The 12,391-nt window shown below is 35.8% G+C and overlaps 3 protein-coding genes across 4 annotated transcripts; 1 reads left to right on the top strand and 2 right to left on the bottom strand.

Annotated features, from left to right (window-relative positions):
• Nucleotides 1-230: 230 nt before the first annotated feature.
• LOC140807416 (uncharacterized) lies at nucleotides 231-1,635 on the top strand. Its single transcript, XM_073164251.1, has 2 exons — nucleotides 231-1,224; nucleotides 1,338-1,635. The coding sequence occupies exons 1-2, from the start codon at nucleotides 382-384 to the stop codon at nucleotides 1,437-1,439; spliced, it is 945 nt and encodes a 314-aa protein (XP_073020352.1). The 5' UTR covers nucleotides 231-381; the 3' UTR covers nucleotides 1,440-1,635.
• Nucleotides 1,636-1,862: 227 nt separating this feature from the next.
• On the bottom strand, nucleotides 1,863-7,021 carry LOC140807415 (isoprenylcysteine alpha-carbonyl methylesterase ICME-like). 2 transcript variants are annotated; one of them, XM_073164249.1, is made up of 11 exons: nucleotides 6,443-7,019; nucleotides 5,940-6,016; nucleotides 5,775-5,844; nucleotides 5,546-5,626; nucleotides 4,989-5,063; nucleotides 4,523-4,624; nucleotides 4,296-4,433; nucleotides 3,682-3,747; nucleotides 3,456-3,599; nucleotides 3,147-3,237; nucleotides 1,863-2,992 (listed from the first exon to the last, which is right to left on the bottom strand). In XM_073164249.1, exons 1-11 carry the CDS (start codon nucleotides 6,778-6,780, stop codon nucleotides 2,831-2,833), a joined length of 1,344 nt encoding a protein of 447 aa, XP_073020350.1. In that variant the 5' UTR covers nucleotides 6,781-7,019; the 3' UTR covers nucleotides 1,863-2,830. The 2 variants fall into 2 exon arrangements, with proteins under 2 accessions (XP_073020350.1, XP_073020351.1); XM_073164250.1 differs by lacking the exon at nucleotides 4,989-5,063 and having other exon boundaries at nucleotides 6,443-7,021.
• A 1,582-nt stretch (nucleotides 7,022-8,603) lies between these two features.
• Nucleotides 8,604-11,935, bottom strand: LOC140807749 (ABC transporter G family member 21). Its single transcript, XM_073164710.1, has 5 exons — nucleotides 11,566-11,935; nucleotides 10,599-11,397; nucleotides 9,914-10,114; nucleotides 9,559-9,737; nucleotides 8,604-9,422 (listed from the first exon to the last, which is right to left on the bottom strand). The coding sequence occupies exons 1-5, from the start codon at nucleotides 11,764-11,766 to the stop codon at nucleotides 8,772-8,774; spliced, it is 2,031 nt and encodes a 676-aa protein (XP_073020811.1). The 5' UTR covers nucleotides 11,767-11,935; the 3' UTR covers nucleotides 8,604-8,771.
• Between the last annotated feature and the right edge of the window lie 456 nt (nucleotides 11,936-12,391).

Raw genomic sequence — 12,391 nt, 5'->3', positions numbered from 1 at the left:
CTTAGTATGTAAACATTGCCTTTTACTAACTTTCTTGATGTATTAACCAAATAGCATTTCACTTTACTTCGAAGAAAAGCCCTCAAAACTCCAATAGTGAAAGGCAGACAAAAGACATGAAATGAAAATACTGTATAAAGTGAGATTCTAGATTGATTAATCATTTTGATTAATCAATATTATAATTTCAACATTGTCCTTTAATCTGATAGATTATCTGATTGCAACACATGAACAATATTTCAAGCCACATGTAGCATTCAAGTGAAAACTGTATTTCCTCTCAGGACATATCACCAAACTTTTCAGAATTTCGAAAATTTGTGACAACTTTGAGTTATAAATTCACAAATTCTTGCACATCAACTCCACCTCTGCAAAATGGGAACTTTACAATGGACTCATTTCACAGCTTTCTTCTGCATTTTCTTCGTGATAGCCAATTGCCAAGGACCGGCATCTTCGCCCTCTAGTACACCAGCTGCACAGAATATAGTCCCGCCTCCAGTAACTGCAGCTGCACCGAATATAGTCCCGCTTCCAGCTGCACCAAATATAGTCCCGCCTCCGGTAACTGCAGCTGCACCGAATATAGTCCCGCCTCCGGTAACTGCAGTTGCACCGGTAACTGCAGCTGCACCGAATATAGTCCCGCCTCCGATAACTGCAGCTGCACCGAATATAGTCCCACCTCCGGTAATTGCACCTACTTCAAGTCCAACGATCCCACCACCACAACCTCCACAAAATCCACCGGTTTCAAGTCCATCACAGCCACCTGCATTGCTGCCTCCACAACCTGCTATTCCACCACCAGTACAACCGCCAACTGTTCCACCACCAGCACCACCACCTACTGTTCCACCACCAGTACCACCGCCAACTGTTCCACCACCAGCACCACCACCTACTGTTCCACCACCAGCGACGTCCCCAGCACCAGTGCAAGTGCTGCCACCAGCCTCTCCGCCTGTGATACCTCCACCAGTCCTACCGCCTACCACACCACCAGTACAAGCACCGGCACCAACAATAACCTCACCTGCACCAGCAACTGAATTAGTCCCATCACCTTCACCTACTCCTGGAAAACACAAAAAAAAGCACGAGCATAAGCATCTTCATGCTCCAGCGCCTGCACCCACTATCGCAAGTCCTCCAGCACCTCCTAAAGTTAAACAAACCGATGAAGCAACACCAGCACCAGCTCCAACCTTAGATTTGGTAAGACATCTTCTGCCTAAAGTTTTGACTATTTTTAAGATGAAAACAGATAAAGAAACTTATCGATATATCAAAATATCATAAAGTTGATGATTCTCACAATTCATTTACAGAGTGGAGGGGTATCCATCCATCAGCTGGGAAGAACTAGAATGCCGGTGACTGCAAGACTGATTGTGGCTACCCTTTTGGCTGCCATGGCATTCTGTTCCTAAAAAATTTTATGGGACGAGTTCTCTCTTATGGATGCACTCATTAGAAAGAATTTGGTGTGAGAGATATGTTTATTGGCATACAGAAGGGGATCAGAGCATCACGTCAATTTTCAATATTTAATTTTCATTATTTCCTCATATATAATGTTTTTCTTACTACATACTGATATGAAATTGGTTCATTTATTAAATCCTATACATGCTTTTCCATTATAGACGAATCTGAAAAGAACAGAAAGTTTGCTCTAGACTTATGTGTACCTGTATTAAAAATATTCCTCCTATAATTAGTACACTGCCACGATCCCAATATTATCAAGTTAGCTTGAAATACAGAAATCATTGTAAAGTAGCTTAAATTTATGAATGGAAAAAACAGAAATCATTGTAAATCCAGACTAAGTAGCTTAATTTATCAGCTGGAAAAAACACAGCAACATATCCATAAAAGGTTGAAGAATCTGTAGGAAGTAGCATGACATGCTAGACAAGAGATTATGCAACAATGATCAAGGAACAAAACAGAAAATCACAGCTAATGATCATAGTAGGAACATAAAGCAAGAGAATCATGTACGTCACACAAATCCATATCATTCCAAAGCTAATGGATTCAAGAGAATAACAACCCAATAAGCTATGTGAGAATTCTTAGATTGGCACACAATTTTGCATTTTATACACATTACAGAACTCCCCATGATAACAAAATAAACTTGTCATCAAAGATTTGATTATCATGCCATGACATTTAACAACATGAAATATACACAGAAATCATGGCCTAAATGAATTGATAATATTATCAGAGCAATTATATCTTCTTGAAAATTAAAAAAAAAACATGCATATATGTGATGGACATTGGAGACAAACACGGAAATACACCAAAGTTCCGATAACCACGGAAATACACCAAAGTTCCGATAACCCTTCTCTATTTAATGAAGATGAAAACATTTTCCAACGGAGATATTTTCAGAAAGATTCAAGCTAACTAATACAACCAACATCTTCAATTTTTATTAAACAGGTTGCTACGACAGCATTTAGAATCATCACATAGGGTCTTATTAAGCGACTAAAGTAAAGAAAGCTATTCGCCAAATTGAATTATTAGTCAGCCAACGGCTTGAGAGATGAAATCAAACAGGTAAAATTTCAATGCAACATTAAAATGCTCTTGTATGTTTTTCCTACATAAGCCAACCAACAGATTCTGCTTTACATTGTAAAATCTTTCTAAAATAATATATTTTATATTGAATTACATTTTACATTCTAAAAGCCACTTTCTAAAATAATATTTATGTTGAAGACAATAATATATTCCAAATTGCCAGAACTCGTTGTTTTAGTCAACCTAAAAGTTAAAAGAATCGAATCGATGATCAAAAGGGGCTAACACTGCTTGCTAATTTTAACATGAATTCAGGTACTAGGCGCTTTCTGGGAGGAACTGTAGCATATTTGGCCAGAGCTTCAGAGTCTCCAGCATGAATTATTCCAACCAAATCTTCAAACATGTCATCTCTGCCACCCCTCATTGGGTCCTGAATTTCGCGCATGATCGAATAAAGACATAATGAAAGACACCGTAAGCACTTGTCCTCATGAATAGCTTTCAAAAGTGTAGCAAGTTTTTTCATTCCTTCTAATGATACTGTGGTAAGAAGAATAAAAACAGTTCGTGTCCGCCGAACATACCTGAAGGAACAAATCTGTATGTGTCTTTCCTTCGTATAGAATCAATTGTGCTTGTACTCCCAAGCTTTGAAGTGTCTCAACAAAACTTTTACTGAAAGCAAGCAAGGTCCTCACAGTCAATATACAGACAAGAATTGTATAAGGAGAAAATGACAAACAATAGGTATCCAACACAAAAATGTGAGTATTTTACACCTTAAATATAGAATTTGAATGATGTTAGTGCAATTAAGGTTGCAAGTTCTTTCATATCTCTTCTTTCAATATTTTCAGTTGCTATACATTTTCAGAGAGAATATTTTTCCCCACCTGGAATCAGAAGGAATAGAATAGTCTCCGGTTCCATGGAAGAGGATCATAGGCGGCAGGAGAGAGACAGCATTTCTCATTTTTGTGTCTTGGACCGCCATTTCCGGAGAGTATAGTCCTAGGGATTCTTCTCCCTCCATTATGCTGGGGTGAACAATTAGGAAAATAATATTGGATACTGCAAGAAAAGTGAGTGAAAGCAGAAAGCACTCAGTCAAGTACAAACCTTAGAAATAATGAGCGGTGCAAACCTCGACTATGGAAATGATCCACCAAATTGAGAAAATTGTATCTGTCCATAAAATTGAAAATACCATTTAAATTCCAATTCAGGAATACGAAGACAAGAAGTTAAAACAATTTTCTCATCCTGCTAACGATCAGATAGTATTTGATCAGCTGTCATCCAATTATCCAAAGCAAGCAGGAAGAAGAGTTACTTGCAGTTAACGAACTCAGGTTAATGAAATTAAGGAGGTTGATTCTAGCAAGACCTTAAACTCGTACAAAAAGAAAAACAGAAGCACGAAAAACAAAGATGGCAGGTAAGACCAACACGAAGGAAAACCAACACGTACTAACTTAACAAAAAACAAATAAATCAAAACGAAGTCTCTGTTCTAAATGTTGTCAATGTTATTGACCGTTTCAATTCCCAAACTATATTTCAGTACTTCGGAAGCAGAATCTAGAAGCTCTCATAACCTTGACTATAAGAGCATATTCAAAATCGAATATTTACATACTTATGATAAGTTATTACCACCTTCACTCTGCATAATTCACTTGAAAAAAAGCTCGTTTAATTCGAAGAGAGTGATCCTGAATACAGAAGCTCACCCTCCAGATAAACCAAAAAACGATTTCAGTTGAGACACACTCCAAGAGTTCTTCCCTCCAGTAGATTCTTTGTTTGCCTGCTCCAGTAGAGCACAAGCAGCAATATGCGCACCAGCTGACTGGCCCATGAGGAAAAATCTAGAAGAAGAAAAAGAGAGTTAGCAATAATTTACTGATAGTTGCTTAAGAGTATTAATCATGATCGAATGTAAAAACAAACAGACTACCTGTTAGGATCACCTCCGTAATCAGCAACATTGTTGCAAACAAATGAGATACCTCGAGAAACATCTTTCACCATGTCACTAATTGTACCCTGTGGGAAATTCCTATAAAACAAAAGTACCTGTGTCTGTAAGCCAAACAAACGGCCATTAACATAATCTTGCCTATAGTTGTTGGCAGACAACGTACCATATCTGTGATTGAACTTCAGATGACTGATTTAATATAATGCATGCAAAATGGGGGTTATATAAGATATTGCATCAAAGAGCTCTGTCTGTATATTAAAATTAGGACCGTCGGCCGCTGGGATTACGTTGTTTTGTCAATGTGGATTAGACTGAAAGTTAAAATTCTTCACATTGATTTTCCCAAAACGATCCGAGTTAGAGTTCATTGATCTCAGTCTCCGGCAAATCTTGTTAGCATCCATAAAATAAAAATGGTTCATCCAATAGATTAATTTACCTGTAATCTATGCATGCTACAATGATATCTCTTTCTGATAGATGTTGTCCTAAGAGCGAACCCCACGCTCTATAACTGTATCAAGAAGAAAGATCCAACGATGAGGCTTAGCCAAATAAATTTTTTTACTGATTATTTATAATTTAAAATCTTGGATAAAAAAAATACTAAATATTTATGCATGGTTTGGTTCGTATGAAACTTCTCTCCAGGGTTGTGATCTGGGGAAATCTTACTAGCCAAGTCAATTTTTTGTTTCCTCTTCTAAATATTGCAATGTTCAGTTCTTTGGTCCTCTAATTTGCCTGACACTAACATTGAAACACCAACGGTTAAGTTTCAGATCATACAATCATGGCCATTAATATCTCTTGAGCATTACTTCGTCAGAATCAGCTTTTGCAAATATGTGTTTTTTCTACACAAATAACAATGAAATATAACAGTCCTTGGCTCGAATTTAGAACATTTGACCAGGGCTTTTTTAAGTACTATTTTGTCACAAGAAACATACAGTTCTATATTAATTATCAAAGCAAACAAGAATGACAAAATACCCAATAATCCAGGCTCCACCAGTTACAAATGCGACTACTGGCTTCAGTCCATCTCTGTTTTTGGGTAAATAGAGATCAAGCCTGCACAAGAAAATCTTGATAATGTATCCCATCAAACTGTCATAAACATAAGAGATAAGCATGAAACATTCTATATTGTGTATAACTAGTTATGGACTTATAGTCGAATCAAGATATAACATCTAAAATACATTGAACTAAACTCTACCTGTTTCTGGGTTGGTCTCCGTAAATTATACCTCTATGAATGTTCCCAGAATAGAAGTAATTATATCCAACTGCATAAGAAATTTACCTTTCTTTGAGGTAATGTAACTCTTATATTCATAAAATGTCGGTCAAACGACAATGGATGTTCAATAAATTTACCAACCTTGTAAAAAACCAGGGAGAAGAAGGAAAGCATAACACCCAAGAGCAAGAATTCCAGTAATCCATTTGTAGCCTACCCTGAATAAAAATACATATGATTCAAAGGTGTTTAGCACAAAAATCAACACATATTTAAGCAAATGCTGTGCTTGAAGATTTATAAACTAAACTGATCACATGAAAACTTGATAGCAAAGAAACATGGAACCACTGGTAAGATAGGAAAGAAACATACCACAATGCAATTTCTGGCATAATTTTCAACTTCACAAATCAACAAATTAATTACAGAAAACCTGATGCATTGAGAGACATTGTTTCTTCGAACAAAAAAGCTTTCAAAATTATTATGCAAATTTTCTAAATATAAAACCTTTGCTCCCTAAAATCTGCATAATCACCTTTTCGGTAAAACAAACACAACAACATTTGCAGTGTACAATAATAGAACTTCAATGCATTTCGTAAATGGCAGCATAGAAAAAGCAGAAAACGTTGTTTCACCCAAGATACTGGAACATCTTGAAACGAAGCCAAGTTGTCATCAAGACATAAGTATCTGAAGCAGCTCTCCGCAAACCCTGCGGGAAAGACTGGCCGTGGCTGGCGGAGAGGACCAAACGAGACACGCCGCTCGCCACGTGCCTCCGCAAATTGGTGGCGTTAGAGTAACTCAAGGTTCTTGGAATAAAGGGCCTGGTTTCATTTCTCCTGTCATCCTCAAGAAATGAAGGCATCAGAACTTTCGATATTAAGGCTGCTGCTGCGGTTTGTGACAGCGGAGAAGATAAAAATGGTGATGGTGAAGTGGGATATGATAAACGAAGTGTGTATGATGGCATATTTATAATGTGTAAGGATTCGAATAAACTATTGCTTGTGTAAGATTTGAATTGGCGACTGTTAAGTTAGTTGCAATCGATGACGAAAGAAGCTTGTAGAGGATAAAGCTGCAGAAGTGCAGAAAACCAGCAGGAGAATTAAACAAGAAAAGAAGAGAGGTTGTGTTATGCAGTTTTGTATATTTGTTCCAACTGGATATCGAATTGGAGACCTCGTATGTCAACCCGAGAGACGCTGATCATTTTGGACAGTCTAAATCGTAAGGATAGAAGTTGCCAGGCTGGAGTTTGTTCGATAGGTAGGTACAAATGCATGGATTTGTTATTTTTATATAAAATTAGGAACAATTATATTGAAAATATTTGTTATTACTTTTTAATAATTGTGAGATTATTAGTGATATGTTAGTGTTACAGCAATTGGAATAAGTCTCTTGTGAGATGGTCTCACGAATCTTTATCTGTGAGACGGATCAACCCTACCGATATGCACAATAAAAAATAATACTCTTAGTATAAAAATTTGTATTTTTCCATTAATGACCCAAAAAAGAGATCCGTCTTACAAAATACGACCCGTGAGATCGTTCTGCACAAGATTTTGCCTTGAATTTATTAAAAAAAACTTAGAAAATTAATTTCTTTTAGTAAACTAATTGTATAACTTACATATATATAACTATCACATCTCATTAACTTTCCAAATTACTTAAAATTGTTAAACTATCTTAAGTTATGGAAAAACATATGATATGTATCTCTCCCATTTTCCAAAAAAATTAAAATTACTAAATATTTATTATCTATTAATTCGTTTGAATTACAAAAATATAGGATATATTACTTTAATCATAAAAATTTAAAAGTTTTAAAATAATTAATTTAATTAAAGAATACATGCACGTAAATAATCGAATGCATGAATGACTATTTTCATATTATTTTTTAGTATTATGTTTCTTTATTTTTTTAGTAATTTCAACGACAAAAAATATGTTCAACTATTTTATCCGAGTTCACGCTTATTTTTGTTTCTAATTAAAACTGATTTAATTTTAAAATGCATTTATTTATTTTTTTCTTGAAAAAAAAATATATATAAGAATCAGAATTGAGAAACAAAATATGTACTTAAAACCATATATAATCATAAATAAAAAATGTCAATAAATACAATGTTTCTATGGAATTATCTACAAATTAAAAGATGTATAACTCACGTAAAAATATGTCTAAAATTTTAAATGTTTAATAATTCATATTAACTATTTCCAGTTTCAGGATAAACTTGATCTTCTTTTGGAAGTTGACATCTTTGTATTGTTATATTTGGTGCTTTATTGCTTTATCTTATATTTGTTGGCCTCCTCTTTCTTTTAAACTCTTGCTTTTCTTGTACGGATTCTTAATGTGTTCCTTCTACGTAGAGAATTGATATGAGACTTGTCTTTACATATACCACCAATGAACTAAATTGATCTTATATTATACTCGTGTATTGAAAATGATACTATTAATTATTTCACATCTCAATTTTTTTATTTAAATAAAATACATATTTTTGTATTAATGTTCGCATGGTCTTACGGGTTCGGTCTATGCTATACTGGTGTACTTCAGTGTAGGACATTTGAAACGTTTTAAGACAAGAAGATAAACGAAACAAGTGTAGCACACCAGATGTAACATAGACTGAACCGTTCTTACATACAATCGTTCTTACATGGCATTGCAATTGAACTAAAACAAAATATCAGCACAATATTCTCTAAATTAGTCCCATATAATTTAAATTTTCTATATCATTCACAAGTCAAAAAATGTTCAAAAACAAATTCTAATTCATATGGAATAGATTTATATTTTATCCCTAAATATAAGATGTACAAATAAATCATCATATTGTCAATTACATGTCATTTCATCACTTGTGCATGGCTTCAATATATATAAAATAAAATGTTAAAAATGGCCTTTTCAGTCACTGATTATTAAGGTTGCCTCAACCTCAAAGCTACATAAGCCAAAACCCTATATCCCACCAACATCACCACCAAAACACCCACATCCGAACCCAGATTATCAATCCCAAGATTCTTTATTGCTGGATTATCAATCACCCTGCAATATCCTAAATTCACCCCACACTCATAAACTTCATCCTCCTCATACTGCACTCCAACAAGAAGCTTGTAGCAGTAATGACTAAACGAAATGTACTTCAACCAGTCGATAAAAGTCGGAATGTGCTGTATGTAATACCCACTTGCCAGCAAAAACACGAGCATTAGCACCGAAGATAGCGTCGTTCCTTGCTTTACGTCCATTAGGACAGCACCGAGAGCTAGCCCGAGTCCTTGTGCTACGAGAACATTGAGTAGGATGATTGATAGGGTTAGTAGGAAGGTTACTAGGTTTGGCTTTAGGCCACCCATCCAATATGAGATAGTAACAAATATTGTTGGAAGAACGAGTTCCATTGGCAAGTCGCCTATCGTTCTTGCAAAGAAGTAGGATGACAGACGATACATTTTCGAGGAGCGTTCTCTTGTTAGCATCGGTCTTTCTTGTGGGAAGACGAATATGGCATTGAATAGAGGGAAGAATCCCCAGAAGATTGAGAAGAAAAAGAGGAGTCCCACCTATTGAAAAGAGTGAGAAATGGATCATGGCATACTCTTCTATATATAGATTACGACGTACAATTGAAAGGAAAAACTGTCCTTACTCAATCCACGTATATATTGGCATAAATTTGGTAAATTAATGCATATATACCTGATCTTGAATGTGATTAGGATCAGAATGCCACCATAAAAGTCCACAAAGAATCGAAACAGACATGACTTGAAATATCCTTAAACCGGAGTAAGATTCGTGTTTTCTTTCTTTTAGTCCTCTGCTAAGCAAAACCTTGAATTGCAGCCACCAACTGTTAGTCCACTGCTTGTCTGAATCTGGATAAGATGAAATTGAACACCTTGTATATTAATTAAAGCTAAACTCTAATAACAAGCATATATTGAACATCCAATGCTGAGACAATTGTCGTGATCTTTATTAAATATATATATAGAACAAGGCAAGTTAAATGCGATGAATTCGGATCGAGTGAACTAGTTCCATCACGTACCTGTTCTTGATGGTACTGAGGATTCAGTTAACTGCGATCGATCGTGCATGCCACGATGAATTTCTTCCTTCAAAACAGGGTACAGATTCTTTTTATACGAGTGTATTAGAAATTGCTTTGTGGAGTCGTAATCATGATTATAGTCTAGTCTTCCATGAATGTTGTTTTGAACATCATTTTTTGAATCAGAAGGTGTCACCCCTGCAATATTATGTGAGGAAACATATATATATATCAGTACATATGGTTCTTGATCTTGTGGTAAATGGGACAAAAAGGAAATTTAATGGGACCAACATAAAGATAAGCTTAGCAGATAAAGATGGAACCTTTAATTTTGTGGGTCGAAATATCACAAAAATATATTTCACGTGATAGTGATTAAAACGTAGTTGAATTTGACACTCCATTTTAAGATAATTATTACATCTAAATGGGATATTGCTCGATAAGTGGTACTATATATAATCGTATTAAGGTTGGATTTAGGCCTAATTTATATGGCAATCATAGTTATTTAATTAGATTTTCAAAGTGACTACACTTCCTCAACCAAGGCTCCATCGCGACATAATTAATAAACTATATAGACCCTTCATTATTACTATACTACAAATAAATACACTTAAATTAATTACTAACTTGTATAAAATGCAAAGCCCAAATCAAGATAGAACCTTCGTACCATTAGCTAGATCCAGAAGAAAATCAGCAGGATTCATTAAATCAAACCCGGGGGTGTAACCGATCGAACCGAAGTAATCCATCACACTTCCGGCATACCCGCTATAAATAGGGCAACCCTCCGATAACACCACCACCTTATCGAACATCCTGTAGAGCCTACTCGACGGCTGATGTATGGTAGTTACCACCGTCCTGCCACCACGTGCCAACCACCGGAGAGTGGCCACTATCCTCTGCGCGGTAGTCGAATCCAGCCCTGAAGTGGGCTCGTCCACTAACAAAAGACTAGGGTTCACCAGCATTTCTTGACCAATACTCACCCTTTTTCTTTCACCTCCTGATATACCCCTAAACAAAATCCCACCAATTATAGTGTTTCTGCACCTTGTCAATCCCAACTCCATGATAATCAGCTCAGCTTGCTCCATTTTTTCCTGTTTAGTGAGGTTTTTCGGTAACTTTAACAGGGCCGCGTAGGTTAGGGTTTCGAGAACCGTGAGGTGCGGATATAGCACGTCGTCTTGTGTGACGAAGCCTGTTTTTCGTTTCATCGTGCTTGAAAATGCCTGCCCGTTATACGTGATCTTGCCGGAGATTTTTCCAGGGAGTCTGCCCGCAAGGGCTGACAGAAGAGTTGTTTTTCCGCTCCCGGACGGGCCGAGCATTGCCATTAGCTCTCCGGGGCGGACAATTCCGGTAACATTGTTAACTATGTTGCGTGTTATCTTTGGTTGAGAGGAGAAACAAAAGCTTCTACTATTGTTTCCGGTCTTGATTGTGTAGGACACATCTTCAAACTACAAAATGAAATCATTTAGGTACACCAATGAACCAAAATGAGTGGAGGGGGGACCTATTAAAAAATGATTCATAATTAAATGAAAACGAAAAATTAATTTAAAGTTAAAACATAAACTTTACCTCCTAGTGCCTCTCATTAGAAAATCAGACTTAACTATACATACCTTAAGAGAGATGGGTCGTAAGGATTCGCCTAAAACCCCGAGTTGAATTTGAGTAGCTCGATCTTTCTCTATCGTTTTACGATCCGAGCACGAGCTCACGACGTTTCTTGTTGAACTCAGCGCTTCAACTTGAACGCTAACATAATCGGCCCGATTGGTAATTCCATTAATAGTACCAGATTCTTGCTCTGGAGGGATCATTTCACTGAAAGTAAAAGGGAACAAATAGCACCGAAAATATCAGAACATAAAGATCTAGCTAAGGGCATATCAAAGCCACTCTTTTCTTCAACAAGAATGAGTAAATGGGGCCATTTTTATAGTAAGATTTGGCCTCAAAATAAATAAAAAAGGATGTGTTAGCTTTAAAGTAAAAAAGAGTGCACGGGAAATAGATTGTCCCACAGCTCATAAATATAGGAGCTGATGCCAAAAGCATACGTTGTAATTAACATAACCATTATGCCAAAAAGTATTTTCTTATCTTCTTTTTTAATGAATAATGATACTTCACGTTTTCCAGTTCATTTATTTATTTTTTCAATCAAAAAAAATATTCTTAAACGTCACATCTTTATAGATTGATATTATTGAATTTATATCTTATTTTATTCAAGAAATATGGAAGACGAAAATTCATTCGTCTTTCTTTTTTTTTTTTCTTGATATTGTTCATACTTAATTTTGTTTAACTACTGTTACACAAAATTTCATGAGTATAAATATCCAACATACTTTTTTTTTTTAATGAAAATCGTTTGAGAACTTTATTGATACTTGCTGCTTCTTCTTCCTTCTTCTTTACGTGGCCTTTTAAATCAAACGT

Source organism: Primulina eburnea, chromosome 12 (assembly GCF_022965805.1).
Source record: "Primulina eburnea isolate SZY01 chromosome 12, ASM2296580v1, whole genome shotgun sequence".
Classification (NCBI taxonomy): domain Eukaryota; kingdom Viridiplantae; phylum Streptophyta; class Magnoliopsida; order Lamiales; family Gesneriaceae; genus Primulina; species Primulina eburnea.
The sequence above is the reverse complement of the archived record's forward strand: the minus strand, read 5'-3'. Positions and strand labels throughout refer to the sequence as shown.

Coding starts and splice junctions, on each gene's coding strand:
- LOC140807416 (XM_073164251.1), top strand. CDS start 382: ATGGGAACTTTACAATGGACTCATTTCACAGCTTTCTTCTGCATTTTC. Junction 1,225..1,337: donor CAGCTCCAACCTTAGATTTG/GTAAGACATCTT, acceptor ATTCATTTACAG/AGTGGAGGGGTATCCATCCA.
- LOC140807415 (XM_073164249.1), bottom strand. CDS start 6,780: ATGCCATCATACACACTTCGTTTATCATATCCCACTTCACCATCACCA. Junction 3,748..4,295: donor TTTTTTGGTTTATCTGGAGG/GTGAGCTTCTGT, acceptor TTTTATGGACAG/ATACAATTTTCTCAATTTGG. Junction 3,600..3,681: donor CACCGCTCATTATTTCTAAG/GTTTGTACTTGA, acceptor TGTTCACCCCAG/CATAATGGAGGGAGAAGAAT.
- LOC140807749 (XM_073164710.1), bottom strand. CDS start 11,766: ATGATCCCTCCAGAGCAAGAATCTGGTACTATTAATGGAATTACCAAT. Junction 9,738..9,913: donor CTCAGTACCATCAAGAACAG/GTACGTGATGGA, acceptor CATCTTATCCAG/ATTCAGACAAGCAGTGGACT. Junction 9,423..9,558: donor CTAATCACATTCAAGATCAG/GTATATATGCAT, acceptor TCTTTTCAATAG/GTGGGACTCCTCTTTTTCTT.